The sequence below is a fragment of the Lottia gigantea genome, assembly GCF_000327385.1.
Source record: "Lottia gigantea unplaced genomic scaffold LOTGIsca_29, whole genome shotgun sequence".
Lineage (NCBI taxonomy): Eukaryota > Metazoa > Mollusca > Gastropoda > Lottiidae > Lottia > Lottia gigantea.
Genome location: NW_008708943.1, coordinates 1944483 through 1963507, shown reverse-complemented (window position 1 = coordinate 1963507; position 19025 = coordinate 1944483). Strand labels below are relative to the sequence as shown.

The 19025-nt window shown below is 32.2% G+C and overlaps 3 protein-coding genes across 3 annotated transcripts; all 3 read right to left on the bottom strand.

The window, feature by feature from the left end:
• Positions 1-800: 800 nt before the first annotated feature.
• Positions 801-3546, bottom strand: LOTGIDRAFT_215797 (hypothetical protein; the record flags this gene model as incomplete). The annotated part of the gene is made up of 2 exons (XM_009056874.1): positions 3487-3546; positions 801-2684 (listed from the first exon to the last, which is right to left on the bottom strand). Exon 2 carries the CDS (start codon positions 2658-2660, stop codon positions 801-803), a length of 1860 nt encoding a protein of 619 aa, XP_009055122.1. The 5' UTR covers positions 2661-2684; positions 3487-3546.
• A 1262-nt stretch (positions 3547-4808) lies between these two features.
• LOTGIDRAFT_232515 (hypothetical protein) lies at positions 4809-8211 on the bottom strand (the record flags this gene model as incomplete). The annotated part of the gene is made up of 10 exons (XM_009056873.1): positions 8020-8211; positions 7639-7751; positions 7255-7339; positions 6851-6987; positions 6464-6599; positions 6275-6344; positions 5957-6045; positions 5542-5693; positions 5029-5171; positions 4809-4849 (listed from the first exon to the last, which is right to left on the bottom strand). The coding sequence occupies exons 1-10, from the start codon at positions 8131-8133 to the stop codon at positions 4809-4811; spliced, it is 1080 nt and encodes a 359-aa protein (XP_009055121.1). The 5' UTR covers positions 8134-8211.
• Positions 8212-9821: 1610 nt separating this feature from the next.
• Positions 9822-17660, bottom strand: LOTGIDRAFT_232514 (hypothetical protein; the record flags this gene model as incomplete). Its single annotated transcript, XM_009056872.1, has 7 exons — positions 9822-12025; positions 12306-12492; positions 13482-13600; positions 14023-14214; positions 15991-16122; positions 16907-17038; positions 17603-17660. 7 exons carry the CDS (start codon positions 17658-17660, stop codon positions 10896-10898), a joined length of 1950 nt encoding a protein of 649 aa, XP_009055120.1. The 3' UTR covers positions 9822-10895.
• Positions 17661-19025: the final 1365 nt, after the last annotated feature.

The window sequence follows — 19025 nt, the reverse complement described above, 5'->3', positions numbered from 1 at the left end:
CAAGTGCTTTCTTAAATGATCACCAGGCTGTCAAGTCTGTTTCTAATTTGCCAACTCTTCAAACTTCAACTCTTCAACATAGCTATCTTGTGTCTTGCAGAAACCTTTGTTAAAAAACACCTTTTTGAGACAAGTTTCCCATCAAGAGTTTTTACGATTTTATCAGGCCTTGAAGCAGCTCATCAAAGGAAAATTATTCAGCCCATTACATATCTTCATTTCATAAGTAACATTGGCTTTGATGAATGTACATTTTGTAAAAAAAAAACATCTTCCATAAATCTACAATATATTTTCAAAACATTTTTAAATATTATCTGAAAAAAATCAATTTATGCCAGAGGAAACTGGAATTCTTTGCACCAAAACATGGATTCATCAATGAATTATGGTGATGACTTTAAGTACTTTTACATCATGAATTTGCAAATGATAACATGTCAAGAATTTTTTGATTAATGAATCTTTAAAAATACTTAATAAATGCATAAAGATGCATGAGAATGTTTTTTATCATTTCCAGGTTTGAAACCATGTTTTTAACCAATTGTGACTGCACTCATGCAGACTAATATGAATGAAAGTGCACTAAACAGCACTGTATTATACGGAGATCTAATGTTAAGAAATATATTTTGTTCTTTAAAACTGAGATCTTTGACGTTCCTCTGACAAAATTTGAATATGATCACATGACTTTTGATCTATAAATAAATATTTTTGGCAGAATTGGAAAAGTGGCAATGAAATAGCTGTGATTAATGAGATGCAAAAAGTGGAATGCATAGAGAGGTTAAAGGTCAAGTGTCAACGTCTGGGCGGAACACTTGTGAGAGACGTCGAGTGTGAAGTTTTGCTGCGACGCATCCATAACTACGAATGTCACATAAATCTGATTCAATTTGTTCCCAAATATTTTTCACTCGATCCAATCGACAGACAATATTATAACGATAAATACGGAATGGCGATCGTTGATATTCTGTAGTTCCACATGCATAAATAGTTCCATTCATAATCATCAAGCCTACATTATAGATCTCTTCTGGCAAGTCTGGGCCTTGACGCCACTGGTTATCAGCAATGTTATAAATTTCTACCGAACGTAACGCCTCTCTATTTATAGTATGTGTTAACTGAGCGTAAATTTGGCCCCCAGCAACCAGAAGTTCGTCATCCACTACACAAGCACCGAAATTGAAACGAGGGGTCAACATCCCAGCTAATGAACACCATTCAGCCTTTTTCGGGTCAAATTTCATGACGGTATTATGTGCCCCTACCCCCGTTCTCCCTCCTAATAAATATATTTCACTACGATAAACACAAGTTGAGAGATCCACTAAAGTTGTAGGCATCATTCCAACATAGTTCCATCTATTTTTAGCAATATCATAACACTCCACAATTTCAGTTGGATGTTGATTCACAGTCAGTCCTCCTAAGCTGTAGATTTTTCCTTCGTGAAAGGCAAGAGAAAAATTGGATTTGGGAAACAACATTGGTGCTTTCAGGATCCATTTGTTATGATCATTATCATATTGATAGAAATCTTTTCTGACTGTTTCTTCCTCAAAATCATCAAATGAATCCTCATCCGATGCTGTCTCTCCGTAATTTTCATGATAAATATAATTTCCACCAGCTGTAAAAATATTATTATCTTCTGTGACTATGACGGCAGGATCTTCAACACAATAATATCCACTACGTTCTCGTGTTTCTGGGAATGTTTCCATGATATACGCCTCCCGCGTTAATGGATTATAACAATTAATGGAAGGTTTATTTTGATCGAGTCCTCCGACTAATAAAATGCAGTATTCTGGCTGGATCATTCCCGATCTTAATGACAAGGCAAAGTTAAATTCACCGGTATACAATTCAGGATTTTCTTCAAACTCTCGTAAAGAATTGAGTAAGGCTCGACAGCGATCACACTGCTGAATAATATAATTCTGTGTTATATGATCTTTGATGTATTTCATACTTAATAATACTAAACGCACGTGGGGTAATAACTGTCCAATATACTTCCGTCGCATCTTTAAATCATGATTAATCCATGTAATTATCGACTCATAAACTATGTCCTCTTTTTCTACATTCAATTCATCCGAGGAAACAATTTCCAGGACTCGTTCTAAAGGTAAAGCTTTAAACTCTTCATGTTTCGCGACATCAGGAAAATGTTTTTCTGTATATTCACGGGCTTTCTGTTTTAATTCCTCACAATTATGAATTTGAGCGAAAGTTTGAATCCCAACACAATTCATGGCATCCAACTGCTGTTCCATAAATTTGGCCGATGCCTGCTGCACGGGGATTATTTGGAAGAGTGATGCAGCTGCAAGCAGATTTTGAGCATTTGCTCGTGTAATTTTAAGTTCACCTGTGTAAGCATAATCTATAATTTGAGCAACCGATTTCGCATCAACTTCATGCAGGATAATGTGACGTTGGGAACTTTCATGCATACTCGATGTAAACATAGCTTTAAAGTAGGGACTAGTTGCGGCAAGTACGTTGCGGTGACATGGTATACACAGTTCTTGAACACAAATATCTACATCAATTAACTGTCGTTCATCAAACATTGATTTCATCTCAACTAAAACTCGTCCCATATGAGCCTCATTTTCAAAACTCATCGTCTCCATCTCTTCTTGTCATTCTCCGCACGTCTGAAAAAAAATAACAAACAAAAGACAGTTTTCAAAATAGAAAATATTTTTTTGACATAATTATATTTGCAAACACTGTACTATCCTTCAATTCACCCTCTTAAGTTTGATTTATCTGAATAGTTAATAACTTTCTGTACTAGTTTATTTGCATGGATAAACTTTTTTTCATTAAAGGGCATAATATTAATTTGGAAAAGAAATAAACAGGACTTTGTGTTAAGTAGGCTTATGCTTATAGCTATAAGCTTGAATGGAATGGACATCTAGGCTTTTTGAATCACAGTAGATCTAAATACTATCATCAAAGTCCAGACTGAAGCCAATGCAGCTAATGGGGTAGAGTTGAAATGTGTTTGATAGCTATCTTAGAACATGCATGATACATGTACCAATGTAAAAGAATATACATTCCTAGAAGCTACAGGTGTCAGGACAAAAACCTTTTCTTTTATTTCATTCTTATATAAGCTTGGGTCATTTGATGTGTTAAATTGGTGTTATTTTCTCCAAATTTAAAGCAAACGCCTTAATAATCATGTACAACCTAAAATTCACCAAAATATTTTTCATGTTTCATTTAAATTTGTTCAAAAAGTAAAAATTGAGAGAAATTATAATATTAAAATTGAGCAGACTGAAATGTCTATTCTTAGCAAGTATGAATCATCACCAAGCTGACGTCTTCTATATCTACAAAATCACAAGCAGACGAAACTCAGTGAAAACACCCTAGAATTCAAAGCAAAACCGTCCAAATCGAAACCCCATATTCCAAATATCCATAATAAATTATATTTACCAAACGTGCATGATTTTCTTAAGAGCTACATTCGTTTTGGTTTCCTCATAGCCATTCACCTCATAACAGAACACGACATCTAACGGTCAAGTGGTTGAAGGGAGATAATTTGTGTTTAGTTTGAAACAAACCACGATCAATTCTTGAGCCCATAGTTACCGTTACATACCAAACTGCTGATTGGATGTTTGTTATTATTTAGTATTAGTTCAGAAAACTGGCTATTTGGATGTTTGTAGTAAACAAATGTCTAATTGGATTAAATATGACGTTTTTAGTAATCAGATGTTTAGAAAAAGAAACCGTCAAATAAGATGTGTGTAGTAAATAATCTATAAAGACCATCCTCTAAAATCTGATGTTTGTATTAAATCATTAAGAAATAGAAACTTATAAAATGTGATGTCTGTAGTAAGTGAGACAGTTAGAAAGAGAAACTTATCATGTTTGTAGTAAATCAGGTATTTAGAAAGAAAAACTTATCAAATATGATGTTTGTAGTATAAGGTATTTAGAAAGAGAAACTTATAAAATATGATGTTTGTAGTAAATCAGGTATTTAGAAAGAGAAACTTATCAAATATGATGTTTGTAGTAAATCAGGTATTTAGAAAGAGAAACTTATCAAATATGATGTTTGTAGTAAATCAGGTATTTAGAGAGAAAAACTTATCAAATATGATGTTTGTAGTAAATCAGGTATTTAGAGAGAGAAACTTATCAAATATGATGTTTGTAGTAAATCAGGTATTTAGAGAGAGAAACTTATCAAATATGATGTTTGTAGTAAATCAGGTATTTAGAAAGAAAAACCATTTCCTCTTACATAAGTTTTGGAAATAAATCATATTTAAAACTAGACAGTTTCTTTTACTTTATTAAAATGACAAGATATCAAATAACATACATAAGTCACATAATGTGATCCATTTCATTAGCTATACAATTGTAATAAGCCTTTTTTCACCCATCCCTTCACTGACACTTAATACCACTCTGTCAATCATGTTGTCAACTTTGATCTTTTTTCACAACATATATATGTATAGCACTATACTTTTATAACAGATTTTACAGCAATACATAATTATATTCCTGGTTGTTTTCTCACATTTCTTTCCATATGTGATACAAAACTTCAGAGGGACCAGCCTTCAGAAGAAAATAATCGATAAGAATAGATTGAATAATTAAATAATCCTGAAATATTTCCAATATAAATGTGGATGTTCCTTTTCTGTCACTCAAGTTTGGATGTTTCAATTTATGGTCAGCCAGTATGGAATGAGAGTATTTGCATTATAAAGACAATATTTGTAACATCAACTTCTATTTTTTCTGTTTCCCCACCCTCTTCTGTGATCTGAAATAAAATTCATCAATATATTTTTCACTTGAATGAAAGAGTCATAAAAAAGATAATGATATCATCATAATGTTAACAAAAATGGTACCAATAAGCATGATCATGGCTTAGGAAAGCAAGTATCTTGACAAATATTTTCCATTCAATGAACGTGGCACATAGTTAACCATACTTACCATCTTTCCATTCATCCCAATTTCTCTCACGTATTAAATTGACAGGATCGTCAGATTCAAACAGATTTTCTTTCTCTGAAGCCTCCTTCTCTAATTCTTCTTTATCTTTATCAGGATCCCTAGCAAAATCTTGTAAACTATGTCTACAAATAAAACATTCAAGATTCATTGGTTAGTCAATTAGAATAGTGCCTTTGTAATAAAACTCTCAGAATAGAACATCATTTACTAAAAGAATATAATAGAATAGCAAATTGTGGCAATTTAAATCAATGTCAAATGCTGAACATCCAAATATCCTCAGAATTTTTGTCATATCTTGGATGACAAATGCAGATGAAAAAAACAATCATTTTTATCAAATCTTGATGTTGTAATCATGTTCTGTAAATTTTAATAATTGAAGCTTTGGACCCAGTGTGATTAACAGTTGAACATGACAAGAATTGATTAATGATTAAATGGCATATCACCAATATTTAGTAGTAATTTAGTAATAAATAAACAACTAACCCTTGTGCCCCACTGCCTGGAGCATGAAAATCACCCTCAGCTACTTTCTGATGGTAAAACTCATCTATTGTCATTGTAGCAATACTTGGATATCCAGCCCCAAATACTTGCTTCTGTAATAAATCTTTGGTCAGGATGAAGGGACGGAGGGGCTGGAAACAAAATCAAAATTGTGAAAAGAAAAGTGTATAAACTAACTTCTGCATCTGACTTAACTGCTAAAAAAATGCCAAAGCTACCCATCACATTGACAATTTCATAGAATTGAAAGTGAAAAATACAATGGATTGTGAAAGATTTGATCTGTTAAGTGTTACTTTATCATCACACATTTTCATGAGCTATCATATCTGAAGAATGAAGAGTGGAGTAGGATAGGTTACCCCTAACTAGACAAAGGTATATATGTTCCTACCTTTGTTTTAGGCTTTAGTTGTGGCAACTTTGGACCCTTTCCTTCTTTTTCTTTCATTTTATTACTGTGTTCTAAAACTGGTATTTCAACTACAAATAAGAAAAATATCTGTCCAACTTGACTAATATCAATAATCAGATATTGTTTACAGCACCAAATATCAGATATAATTGGAAACAAACTCTCTGTAACAGGACACATGAAAATCATTTTCGAAACTTTACAACTGCTCTTACTTGAACATAGATCTTTGTCACTTGCTCCTGTCTACTTGGGAGGGGTGGAAGCAATAGCTATTGTTATTCTTATAAAACTTACAACTGATACTGTCTATTTCTTCTATACTAATAGCTGCCCATTCATTTAGCATTGTTAGATAATATTCTCTCTGTAACAAAACAAAAATATACATAGAATTTGGAGAAAAAAAATAACAAAATTTCAAACTGTTGGAAATGCACAGTAAATGAGTCAAATTTGACAATGACAATTTGAAAAAAATCTTACTTTTACTTCATCATCGACATGTTCATCTTCCACTTTAGTTCGTAAATCTTTTAATTTATTTTCTATATCACGTTTCTGTTTAAATCTCTCTATTTTAGAAGCACGTTGGACTGACATAGCACGTAGATCTGGACCTCTACAATAAACAAAAATAATAGATTCTTTTTCTTGGTCTCAACATACCTGTAGGTTTTTTTCTTATATCAGCTGGCTGTATTCATCAATCATATATTGGATGCCCATAGCACATTGACATTCAAGAAATGTTTTGATATGGACTGTACAAACATCGATAAACTTTTGTGTATAAAAGACATGGAAATATATGATGGAGGGACGGATTGCTTTAGTATAAGACTGTCATTCAACGTCAGAAGTTAAACTTACCTATTAGAACCGGCTAAGGCCACCTGTTTCTGTTCATCTTCTGCTTTTTCTTCTTCTTCTTCTTCCACAAGATCTGCCACATCAACGCCCTGGACTCCATATGATTTATATAACTTTAAATAATCTGTATAATAACCCTTATAAAGTAGAATATATCATATGTTATCAAACATTCATTTCAAAGACAGAAATAAGGAAGCAAATATTATTTTTCTGATGTTGGAAATATGATAAAAACAATCTTAGAAGCAAATATTTTGAAATACCGAATGCTGAATACTTTTATTTTCAATCAATTATTTTGAATATATTATCAAAAATATTGATGTTAATTCGGAAGATGTTAGAAAAATTAGGTTTTGGTTTTATTCACGTACAATTTTTAAATATATTTATTTTCTCACCTTTGATCTATTTAATAAATGAATTCTACTTTCTTTAATAGACTTTAATGATAAATAACCTAACAATGCTGATAGTAACATGTATCTGAAATAGAATCATATCAAGGTTGTTGTACATCTGCTTAAGCATCCTGGTAAAAAAAACATTTGATGTTATTAATGTGAAATCAACTGATGTCAATGCCAAAATGTGGCAGGAAACATCATGTCATTAACTCTTTCATGTACCCTTTATGATTAAGAAAACAGTTGGTAGGGCTGAACTTTCAATGGTGCAATTGAACATAAATTCAGTTTATTCAAACATTACATAATTTGATAAGCTTCTAAGCTTTATACAAAACAATTATATCACAAAAGAAATATAATTCAAGGAAAATTTACTTGATCTCATTAGTCGCTACTTCCTCTATACTTTCATTATTGCTAAACAGTTGTAGAGTATTCACCATTTTTATTGATTCGTGGCAAATTTTTACACCTTTATCTACCTCTGCCTGAAATGGAGAATTTCCAGAAAAATAACAGTGCGATACAGTTTTAGGCCCTACATCAAAATTGACAAACAAGTTCTTTTCAGAAATTGAGAGCTTAATAGATCATTATACAATTGCATCTGACCCATTCACATAAAATAATATATCATAATGATATATTTTTAGTCCTACGACTGTTAAGGCTGTTTACACATATCTGTCGATGATCTATAAAAAATACAAATGCAGACGACGGAAGTTGTATTGAAAATCGCCAAAAAGTTTTCACCTGATATTTATCGGAAACCGTCGGGTCATCACAAGTATCTAAGTAGTTATAAATTTTCAAAATGTCCTCAAACATTTCGGACAGGTTCTTCCCCTCATTTTCAGCTTGTGCCATTTTCAATGTATTGTCTAAAATGATGACAAATCGTAAAAAGAAGATACCGATTTTAGAAAATGATGCATTTGACGTCCATATTGGATCTCGTATTTTCTCTCGAGACAATAAATATGGCGGCGCCCAGGGCGAACGCTTCTCTATACAGAGTTCTATTGAGGGAGCTTCGACAGGTCTATAAGGTAATTCTAAAAGATTTAAATAACATGTTCTATGTTTGACTGTACGGTGAACACACTCTGGGACATTTGGCTTTTAAAACCCATGGAGAGATCTTGAAACGACCTTCAAGAAATTGTCAATTAAAACCAATAAAGGGAGAGTACTCTATATATATATATAACTATAAACCTAGTCCTAATAATGTAGTAATAAAGCTACCGTCATTATTCGTCAGTGAGATTTGAGCTATTTCTGTTACTTTGTGGGGTAAAAATGACAGATTTAAAGGGACAGGTTCGTCGTTTGTTTGACCATATCATAGCCTACCTCTGACTACAGACAGGACAATCATATCTGAATCGCAAATTTTCTGTTGTGAGCTTATAAACACTTTATAGGTCCTGGTTCATTAAAATTGGCTTTGGAAGCCGAGGCTTACATTGTAAAGTAATGTTTACACTTGAAACTTCACCAACTCAGCATGTTTTTCAGCCATATTTACTCTCCTGAGTGACCCGAATGACAGATGGAGATCTCTCGAGCGACCCTAAATGCCTCAACCTTACCGGACATCATGCTGTAGACGTCTCCTTGTCGAATTTTGTGTCCAGAATTATCTGTGTTTGAAAGGTCGACTGTTTTTTTCTTGAGACTCTTTGAGCCATATATAGAAAGGACATATGCAGAAATAGAGTGACTGGGAAGCTGATAAAAGGGTTAAAGGGCCTACTGATAATGATATGATTGTGATCAGGATGTGATCAAGATACAATTTATTCTAATTGCAGCAAAAGTCAGAAACACCAGCACAAACATTTGTTAAAGAACAGTTTCGCAAGTTCCAAGCCACAGGTGAACAGATATGTCGTGGGCCAAATGATATGCAACATTTGGGGGAAACTTACGCTTGTCTACTACAGAGTAACAGAAAATATGAGGTACTGTTATCTTTATATTTGTAAACAGAATCTATTAGTCATAAACAAGTGCATTTGGTTGTTCAATGTTGAACAACGTGAACAAAAGAAAGATGTTAAGAGCTATTAAAGGTTGGTTGGATGATGAAAAGCTAACATCTGCTTCCAAAGTTGAGGAAAAGATTCCGACTGGTTGTGAACTACATTCATGTGTTATTTCCATGTAAGAACCATACATAGTTTGTTGAGCAATTTTTAGGTGTTAGAAGCTGCACCATTAGTAAGAGATGTGGGTCCAACCCAAGATATCTGGCTTAATTAGTTCAACCTTGAAAAGATCAGGGTCCTGTTTGTGGAAAAATCATACTATCAATTTCTGTCTAAATATGGTTTGAATATTGTTCAGTGTAAAATTAGATAGTAACAACAATTTTTCATCATAAGAATTTTTAATTCTGTAATTTCAGGCTCTACATGCGGAATATAAAGGACAAGAAAAAGATGTTGAAACTAGTGCTAATCTTGTAGGATTAAAATTACCTAAAGTTTATAATGCTTCCAGTTCACCTAAATCTGAATAGATCTAAATTATGAAATGTGACCTTTGACCTTGTTTAGTGTGTACATGTAAATAGGTTTGTAGTTTATTATGGGATTTGACTGAAAATTAAAATGACAGTGTGTTCAGATTCGTAATAAAACAGATGATGCCATGAGCTTGAGACTGGTATCATTACTAGATTCAAAATAAAGATCACCCCTTATCATAAACTTTGTGATGTTTGCCATAGTGACAAATTTTTTGGCTCCTCCATCTTTAATATGCATACAGGTGATCGGTTATTGCACTCCACTGCAAGCTTTGAGTTTTGATGGAGTTGTTTCCCCCTAGCATACCCAATCTAGTCTGAATAGATGTTACTATCTTAGGATGTACTGAATCCAAGGGAATGTAAAGACTCTTGTTCTTTTTATATTTGGCTCGTCTTCCTTGGCCCATAAGGTGCAGAAAAGTAGGACATAAAACTCCATTCATTTCATTTTATTATATTTGAGATTCTGATCAAGTCTTTCAGGCAAATGGTCTCGATAACACATTTTTAGTCCTTGGAACTGATCAAATCTGCACCAAAACTCCTTGATTGATATCACATGTTATCTCCAACAACTGTTAATAAAAAGAAGAAAAGTATTTGATGATATGCACAAATTCCTCCTTATACTGGGCAAATCAACACATGGAACAATTGCGAATAATTCAGTACACATTTATTTTTGTATAAAATACAGTTTAATACAATAACAGAATAATTACAATCATATATAAAAATAATATTATTTCTAAAGTATATGGGTTTTTACTTGGAAGTTCAATTCCCTTCTTCCAGAGTTATGTTTTAACCAACTGTGATTGTATGCTATCAGGAGATGGTTAACTTTTCAAAAACAAAAACAAAACAACCGTACTCCCCAGAAAAGTAACGCAGGGCATATCATTATATTTTTACATGGTGTATTCGCTATTACTCTTATTTGCTGTTTGATATAATTTTTCCCTTAGAGGGCTTGAAAATCATTGATAATTTATGCATAGCTGTATATAAAATCAAACTGTTATGATTCTACAAAGAAAAGTACATAATAAAGTGGGAATGATATGAGGGGTATTGAGATTCGATGTTCCTATTTGGGGCTCTTCAGTGGTAATTCAGGACTACTCTCATCAACAAATGAAAGCTCAGTGCTTGCCATCTCTGGTCCGTTCTCCATTGCAGCAATTAGATTTTCATCCGAGCCATTTTCACCAGTGCTTGAACAACTTATGTTCCGTTTACGAGGATTTAATTTCGGCATCACTTGTTTTAACATTTGATATGGTGTACTTCCATCTTGACTAGATTTACTGATTGTTCGTTGCCGAGGCCCACAATTTTTCACAATCGGACTGGATGACATTTCTTCAACAACTTCCTCTTCTGGTTGCTCAGATTTACAAGAGGCACAAGGGCAGCACTTGCACACACTCAGTGCTTTTTTAATGATCCTGTCTATCGGAGCAAGGGATCGTAAACACTCTGGCAAGAAATCCCAAGTTTTAAGAAAGTTTGGCAAGACACGAGGCAGTTTGGATTGTAGAATGTTAACTATCGTTATGGTTACTCCTAATGTTAATACTGTACATATCACAATTATTAGTGGAATTTTACCTGCCATGGAAACTCCGAAAAATACACCAGGCATGACTAAAAACATCATAAATAAATAAAAAATCGCAAACCAACGATATTCAGCAGTAGTGTCTCCAAGGAAACGAGCTCCACGAAGTGGTAGTTTACGCATAAAAGGAATGGGGTAATATAATAATATACCTAGAATGTTAAAAAATAGATGGCAGAGAGCCAGTTGTAAAGAAACGTCTAATCGTTTTGCAGGTGCTGCTAGCGCCGCTAGTACACCAGTTGCTGTGGTACCAATGTTTGACCCTAGGGTCAAAGGTAACATTCTTTCTAGCTCTAAACATCCTACACCAACCAATGGTGTAAGAGCTGATGTGAAAACAGAACTACTTTGTACTAAAATTGTCATGCCAGCACCCACTAAGATAGCAACATAACCAGTAAGGAATGAAAATTTTCCAGGAAAGTTGGCGTTGATTGTTTTTTTGCAGATGGTAGCTATTTCTTCGCGAAGGATGGAATGTAGTAATTTAACTATGAGAATGAGGCAACCACTGAGCATTAATAAAGAACAGATGAGAAGAACAATTCCAGAAATGGTGTCACTCCAACCAATATAACTAAACACTGATACACCTGAAATTACAAACAATAGACCATCCATTATAAGGTGCCAATCAAATCATACAAAAACAACTGATACATACCAGTTCTTATCTAACTGGTAAGAAACTGAAGTCGACCAAAGGAAAGGTCAGTCATAAAGCCATCTCTGATCATTTAAAGATGAATAAAACGAATAAACCCCAAAAGTTGCCATCTAGACGTTTCATATTGGTTTCTTGGATGGGTGAAGCTGAAACTTCATAAATTCCAATAGTAACTAGTGGACCATTTAATAATTATCTATACTTACATTTTTCAACAGGTTCTTTATAAAATGATGGCAATGTAGAATTTAATACTGAACTTTGATTGGTTAATTCTGTTGTCATGGTACTGTTAATTATTACTTTATCATATTTACACCAAATTTTCAGTATAGTTTTGTTTTCGACATCAGCTTTACCTTCGGCGATATCCGTAATTACACTTTTGTCAATCTGTAAGAAAATAAATATTCAAATAATAATATTTGCCAATTATTCGGTGGGGAGTTATGGCCTAGAAATTTTGATCTATGTAGGAAAACAAGAATTTTCAATAGAAATTTTTGATTTAATTTCATATTTAGGGAAAACTGCCAATTTTCAATAACAATTTCAAATGTTTAAAAAAAGATGGGATAAAAAGTTTGACAGTGATAGTCACCCCAATTGTGACTTTAAAGTGATTAGTAGTGACCCAGTAAATTGACCTAAATAAATTTAGAAATTGCTGACTCGTCAAAATATATAGGTCAATAGAATTTTCTAGGGGGTGTCACAAATATTTTCTTTCATGGTTTGATGTGAACACTTTAAGTTAAAACTATTGGTCAACATCACGGAGAGACGTTTATATTTGCATGTGACTTGGTCTAATCTCCACAAATGATTTTCAGTAAATGTTTGAACAGTGATCATGTACTTTCCTTTATGATTTTCACTTGAAACATTTGTTTTAAAAATCCAGACAAAAGTTTAAAAAAAATATTTACAAAGTCTAGCCAATTTTTTCTCAAATAAATTAATTTTAAATATCAAACAAATTTGATGATTTAATACAAATAAATTCAATTCTTTTTTTTTTTTTGAGGATTATTTTATTAATTAAACACTATAAAAACATAATATGCTCTTTCAGATATTTTTGACCAAAATACATCTTACAAGATCATTCTTGACAGGACAAAGTAGGTTCATATATAAATAACCTATTAGGCACAAATATTACAGGATTTTTCATATGGGAAATGTGCTGTTATGGTGCATCATTGCGGGTTGGTCAATAGGTACTGGAAGGGGGGGTGGGGGGGGTGGTGGTCTAAATATTTTGTGATGCCACTCTCTTGTGTTTTGAGACTTGATCTGGTGGCATATCTCAACCCTGATGTATTTCTCTTTCCCCAGATATTTTGTTATGAAAAATATTTTTGATAAAAATAAATTACCTGTACAACTAATTTGGTTAAAGGTTTGGTGATGGTTTTTAATAAATCTTTTTTACCACCTTTGAATGTTTCAAAATTCCAGTTGTCCACAATCTTCTTGGTCAGTTGGTAAAGACAACCTGGTAATAAGACAAATAATATTTACAGTTCAAAGTGTATTTGCCAGATATGTATGATTGCAACATTAAAATGTTCGAGGTCATATTCTGTTGAATTTTGAACTCTAAGGTAATGATCTTGTGTTGAAGTTTCCTTCTTAATAAAATCAAGTTATGTACAATTTATTTTTTTCACCAAGTTTAAAGAGACTACTGAAATTCTCAATCCTGTTTAGATAGTTTGTTCACTTTGCTTAGTTTTGTCACCAACTACCAATCACAGGATTTTTATTAATGAGACAGGTTCATCATTGGTTTGTACCTTAATATCAGAAACAGGAAATATTTTACATATTAATAAGACCAAAATCCACCCCAAAAATAGCGAACCATGATCCTTATAAAAAGATATTAAAGAGGTGCTTTGAAAAGCATGAGCGTACCTGTAGTTACTTCTAATGGAAGAAGAACTAGTACAGTTAACCAGTTAAACACATCATGAACTGTGGCACCTGAAAATGCTCTACGGAATTCTTCCTTATCTCCAGAATGAGCCATGGAAACAATGGTATTGGTTACAGTGGTTCCAATATTGGCACCCATGATTATTGGTATGGCTGGTTGGACATCAATAACTGAAATATACACAAATTACACATTTTAAAAATTGAGCTCAACCATCTGTCACAGTTTTTTTTTTTTTTTTTTCCTGTAAACAATAAATTTATTCTTTTAAAAATGAAAGGGATTGGGGAAAAGACTTTGGCCTATATTACCCTTCTCCTGAGATATTACCCCTCTACTGTCAATATGTTATTGAGATTTGTTATCTTGGAATGTCAGCAAACTTGTAATTCATTGCATTTTAAATTGTATTTCACCGGCTGCATTGTACAGTCTGGTGACCTTAAATAAGTCATCTTTCCTTGTTATTTCTAGCTTTCTATTTCTAGATAAAAATAATTCAGGAAAGATCAACGCTACGAGATTTTTTTTAGTAACATCAGCAAATGTTAGACTATCATAAGGCTACACTGTCATTTAAAACTTTCTATTTAAACAATATAAGTTTAAGTTAAGCTTCTTTTGTTGACAATTTTCAACATTTATAAGAATTCTTTCTAAATTAAAATTTCAGACTTATCTTAGGTTTCAAATCCTGGCAAAAATAAACTGATGATATTTATAGAGACCTGTCAATTCTATCCTGATTTAATCCCAATGTAGTAATTACTTGGCTTGTAGCCAGATCTTCTCGCCCATTTATTTCCCAAGTTTGACTGGAAACTTCCTTATCTCAGACGGTCTTATCTATTAGAAATTACTGCAGTGGAAATTAAGTTTTCGTTAATCTTGATTTATTTATTTATTTTCTTGCTTTATGTAATATCTAAATTCTCTTCCAGTGACCTAAGCTTTTGATTCTGTTGAATATTAAATCTTAAAACACTGAATGCTCTAACCTTTACTTTACCTGCACCAATGTTTCTATAGATGAGTAACTTCTTCAAAATTTGATATCACAGGCCTTTTCAGATTTTTTTTTTAAATTTCTACTTCATTTATCAATATTATAATTATTTGATTCTGCAGTATAAACAGTTCCTGAAATTTGATCTCTCCTAAAGACTTGATTATTCACATTAACTCCTTTGATATATACGTATAGCTACTCAATAACTCTTTAATAATGTACATCAACAAGGGTTAAAGGCAACATGGCTTTAGGATCAGAGAGTTCACATAGCTCATGATATTTATATGATACCAATACCCTGGAGATGTTTTCTGGTTTCTGGTCTATGATAAATAGTAAATGTAACAGGTTCTATTGACCTGCAGAGACCCACTTCTCTAGTTCTGTGGAAATTGGTTAATGATTGCCTTTGGGCTGTTAGTTGGTTATTTAGATTTAGTTATTATAGTACAGTTCTATACCTTATTGAAGGTTTTATTTGTGAGTTTTTTGTCACTGTATTTTGTACATTTTGCCATTCATCTTAATTTTGATTAATATTAAAATTTGCACCATTTAATCTTCACATTATTTCTATATCAAACCGTTGGCATAGAAGATAGTGTTTGCAGACAGCTGTCAGAAATGTTTGGGGCAAAACTTGTATTTCAGGTGATATGACATGGGAGATCGAATTTTAACCTCCACCATTCCTCTCCTCTAAGCAACTGAATATTTGGAGTCAGTACACCCATTGATCATTAGATGTTTATTAAGAAGGAAAATTTCTTTATTTATCACCATTTATCACCATCAAGACTTCATTGAAATTGAGTGAAACATCTTGCATTGCTATTAATTGGAGGGAAGAATGACTGAAGTCATAAACCATATATAAATTTATAACAAGTTTGACCCCTCCCTCTCACCCAAAACCAACCCCTAATATACTTACTGTTAGCAGACACCATGGTAATTATAATAGATGTAGAGGTTGAAGAAGACTGAAGTAAAACTGTTGCTAGGACACCAATCATTAATCCACTAATAGGATTCATTAATAACTCACTGTCAGCAAACACATTTCCTAAAATATAACATCAAAATATAAATCATTTTGATTCAGGAATGTCAGGTTGGCTCTTTTTGCCAGACTCAAAGCTAAGTTCAAATTTCAGCAAATAATCAACGATCTTTTTAATTACATAAAAATGAATACGCCATGGTCTGGTAGCTAGCATTATTTAATGCCAACAAATTGTGGAATTGGTTGAAAGCATCAATACACCATTGTGATGTAGCAAGTATTTATTGAACATGCCACCGATATCAGTAACTAACTTTTGTAGAAGTATTTCAGATTGAAACATCAACATAAACGTTATGTCAAACATCAATAGACTATTGTGATGTAGCAAGTATTATTGAACATGCCATCAATATCTGTGAATAACTTTTGTGGAATTTATATTATGTGTTGAAAGCAACAACAAAACCATTTTGTCACAAATTATCATCCCTTAGAAAGTATCTATTGTTGAGAATAGATTTCATCTGGAACAAATATCGATTGCACAAACAAAGCTGTCACAAAGTGGGTGGATGTAGACACGCTTATCACTTATGATGCTCATCAATAACATGGTCACCGAACCTTTTATATTAAAAAAAAATATTTACACAATTCAGAAGTCAAGGCAGGCAGGGGCAGCAGATGAAAGTCGACGCTTGGAATCACAGGCTCAGGCATCAAAGTTGTTCTTACCTTAAGGAGAATTATAACCCACGGCACCTTATCAAATGAGTGTATTTAATGAAATTATGAAATAAAAAAAAATTGATATTAAAGTAACGTTTATTTAAAAACTTACCTGCTGTTTTGCCAGCCACCAATCTAAAGGCTGAACTGAGGAAATCCAGGGAACAGATAAAAAAATACAACAGAACAAAGACAAGGATCAATTTGCCTAATGTCAGTAAAATTCTTCGCCCTTTTTTCACCCCTGAAATCAGAAAGCAAAAGTTGGATTTATTTTTTGTCAACGAAATGTCAAAACCTGCAACATAATGTCAGATTAGAAGGATTAACATATATTTTACATAGAGTTATATATAGACAAGCAAACATATTTGTATCAAGGTTCAATTCCAAACATAAACTTGAATAGTCCATTTTCGACAGAATAAATCGAAACAGAAAAAGCTAGAATTATTCAGTCCATTACTACTAACATGTCCTAAAGGCAGACTTTTTATTTTATTTTGAATAACACCTAGATTTTCAAAATTAGTGTTGCATGACTATACCTGATCAATCGAAATATTCCCAACATCCCTTAAGTTGCTTTTATAAATGAAAGCATAATTTGGCAGCTCCAGATTATAATGTTATAAAGAAATTAATACAATGTAAGCTTACAACAATGTACCATTTTGTTTAAAATGCAGTTTTTAGTGATGATGTGTATTTTAGAAATAGACAAATACATCCTTCATCATATGCATCAACTTATTCATAACTATATCCCACATTTTGATAATATAATGTTTAAAACTGAAATTATCACCTTCTTTCTGACTAAAATCAGCTATTTTTAAAAATATCTTCATATTCCCATTAGTCATACTAGCAGCTAGGATGAAGTTAATAAATGATGAACATGTTTCAAACTGAATTATGTATATGCGGACATGTGTCCATAATTATATGAATACTGAATATTTTGTCTTTATTTTATCCAATTACAGAATATTTTGTCTTTATTTAATATAATAACAGAATATTTTGGCTTTATTTAATTTAATAACAGAATATTTTGTCTTTATTTAATATAATAACAGAATATTTTGTCTTTATTTAATATAATAACAGAATATTTTGTCTTTATTTAATATAATAACAGAATATTTTGTCTTTATTTTATCCAATTACAGAATATTTTGTCTTTATTTAATTTAATAACAGAATATTTTGTCTTTATTTAATATAATAACAGAATATTTTGTCTTTTTTTAATTCAATTACAGAATATTTTGTATATATTTAATATAATAACAGAATATTTTGGCTTTATTTAATTTAATAACAGAATATTTTGTCTTTATTTAATATAATAACAGAATATTTTGGCTTTATTTAATTTAATAACAGAATATTTTGTCTTTATTTAATATAATAACAGAATATTTTGTCTTTTTTTAATTCAATTACAGAATATTTTGTCTTTTTTAATTCAATTACAGAATATTTTCATTGTTTTTATAATTTTAAATAACACTTGGTTTTGCTTTTACCTTGCATTTTGGGCAGGAATGGTGGGTGTGATATCAGACGGGGTATGCATACTCTTCCACCACTTTTCACTTCCTAATTTTTGATTGATAGACTTCCTCATACAAAAAGTTCATTAGCTATCAATATATTGCCAATGGATTTTGGATTTTTAGGTTTGTTTTGTGGTAAGCATCATTATTCCTTTGGTTTTAACTTCCATGTATGTCTCAGAGGTTACTATTGGTCTTTAGTGTGTGGGTCAATTAAATGTCTAGAATTTTCTGCAAACTTTGAGCAGTGTCAAAAATAGACTATTGTTTAGTTTTCATTTAAATGACCTTCATTTCATCAGTCAACTGAAACAAAAAGGCCCTTGTGTTGATAATTAGACCAAAGAAAGGTACATGTTTGTTAATTTCTTCCAAGACAAGTGCTGTCTGTATTGGCTTCAATGTTGCATAGTATCCTGTTTCAATGACCTTGAGGCAGTATAATATGAATGACCTTGAAAGGACACCCTTAACCTATTGATACTTGACAAGTTACATGAAAGCCATCAAATGATCAAACTTGTACCTTTGTTTACATACCCAAAGCTACATTGTAGCTATTAAGGCCCTGGTTCAATTTAGTTGTATTATGGTATTTTTTAATGTAACTTTTTGTGGTCTGTATCCCCAACAGGTCGTATGATCAACACTCAACACGTTACAAAA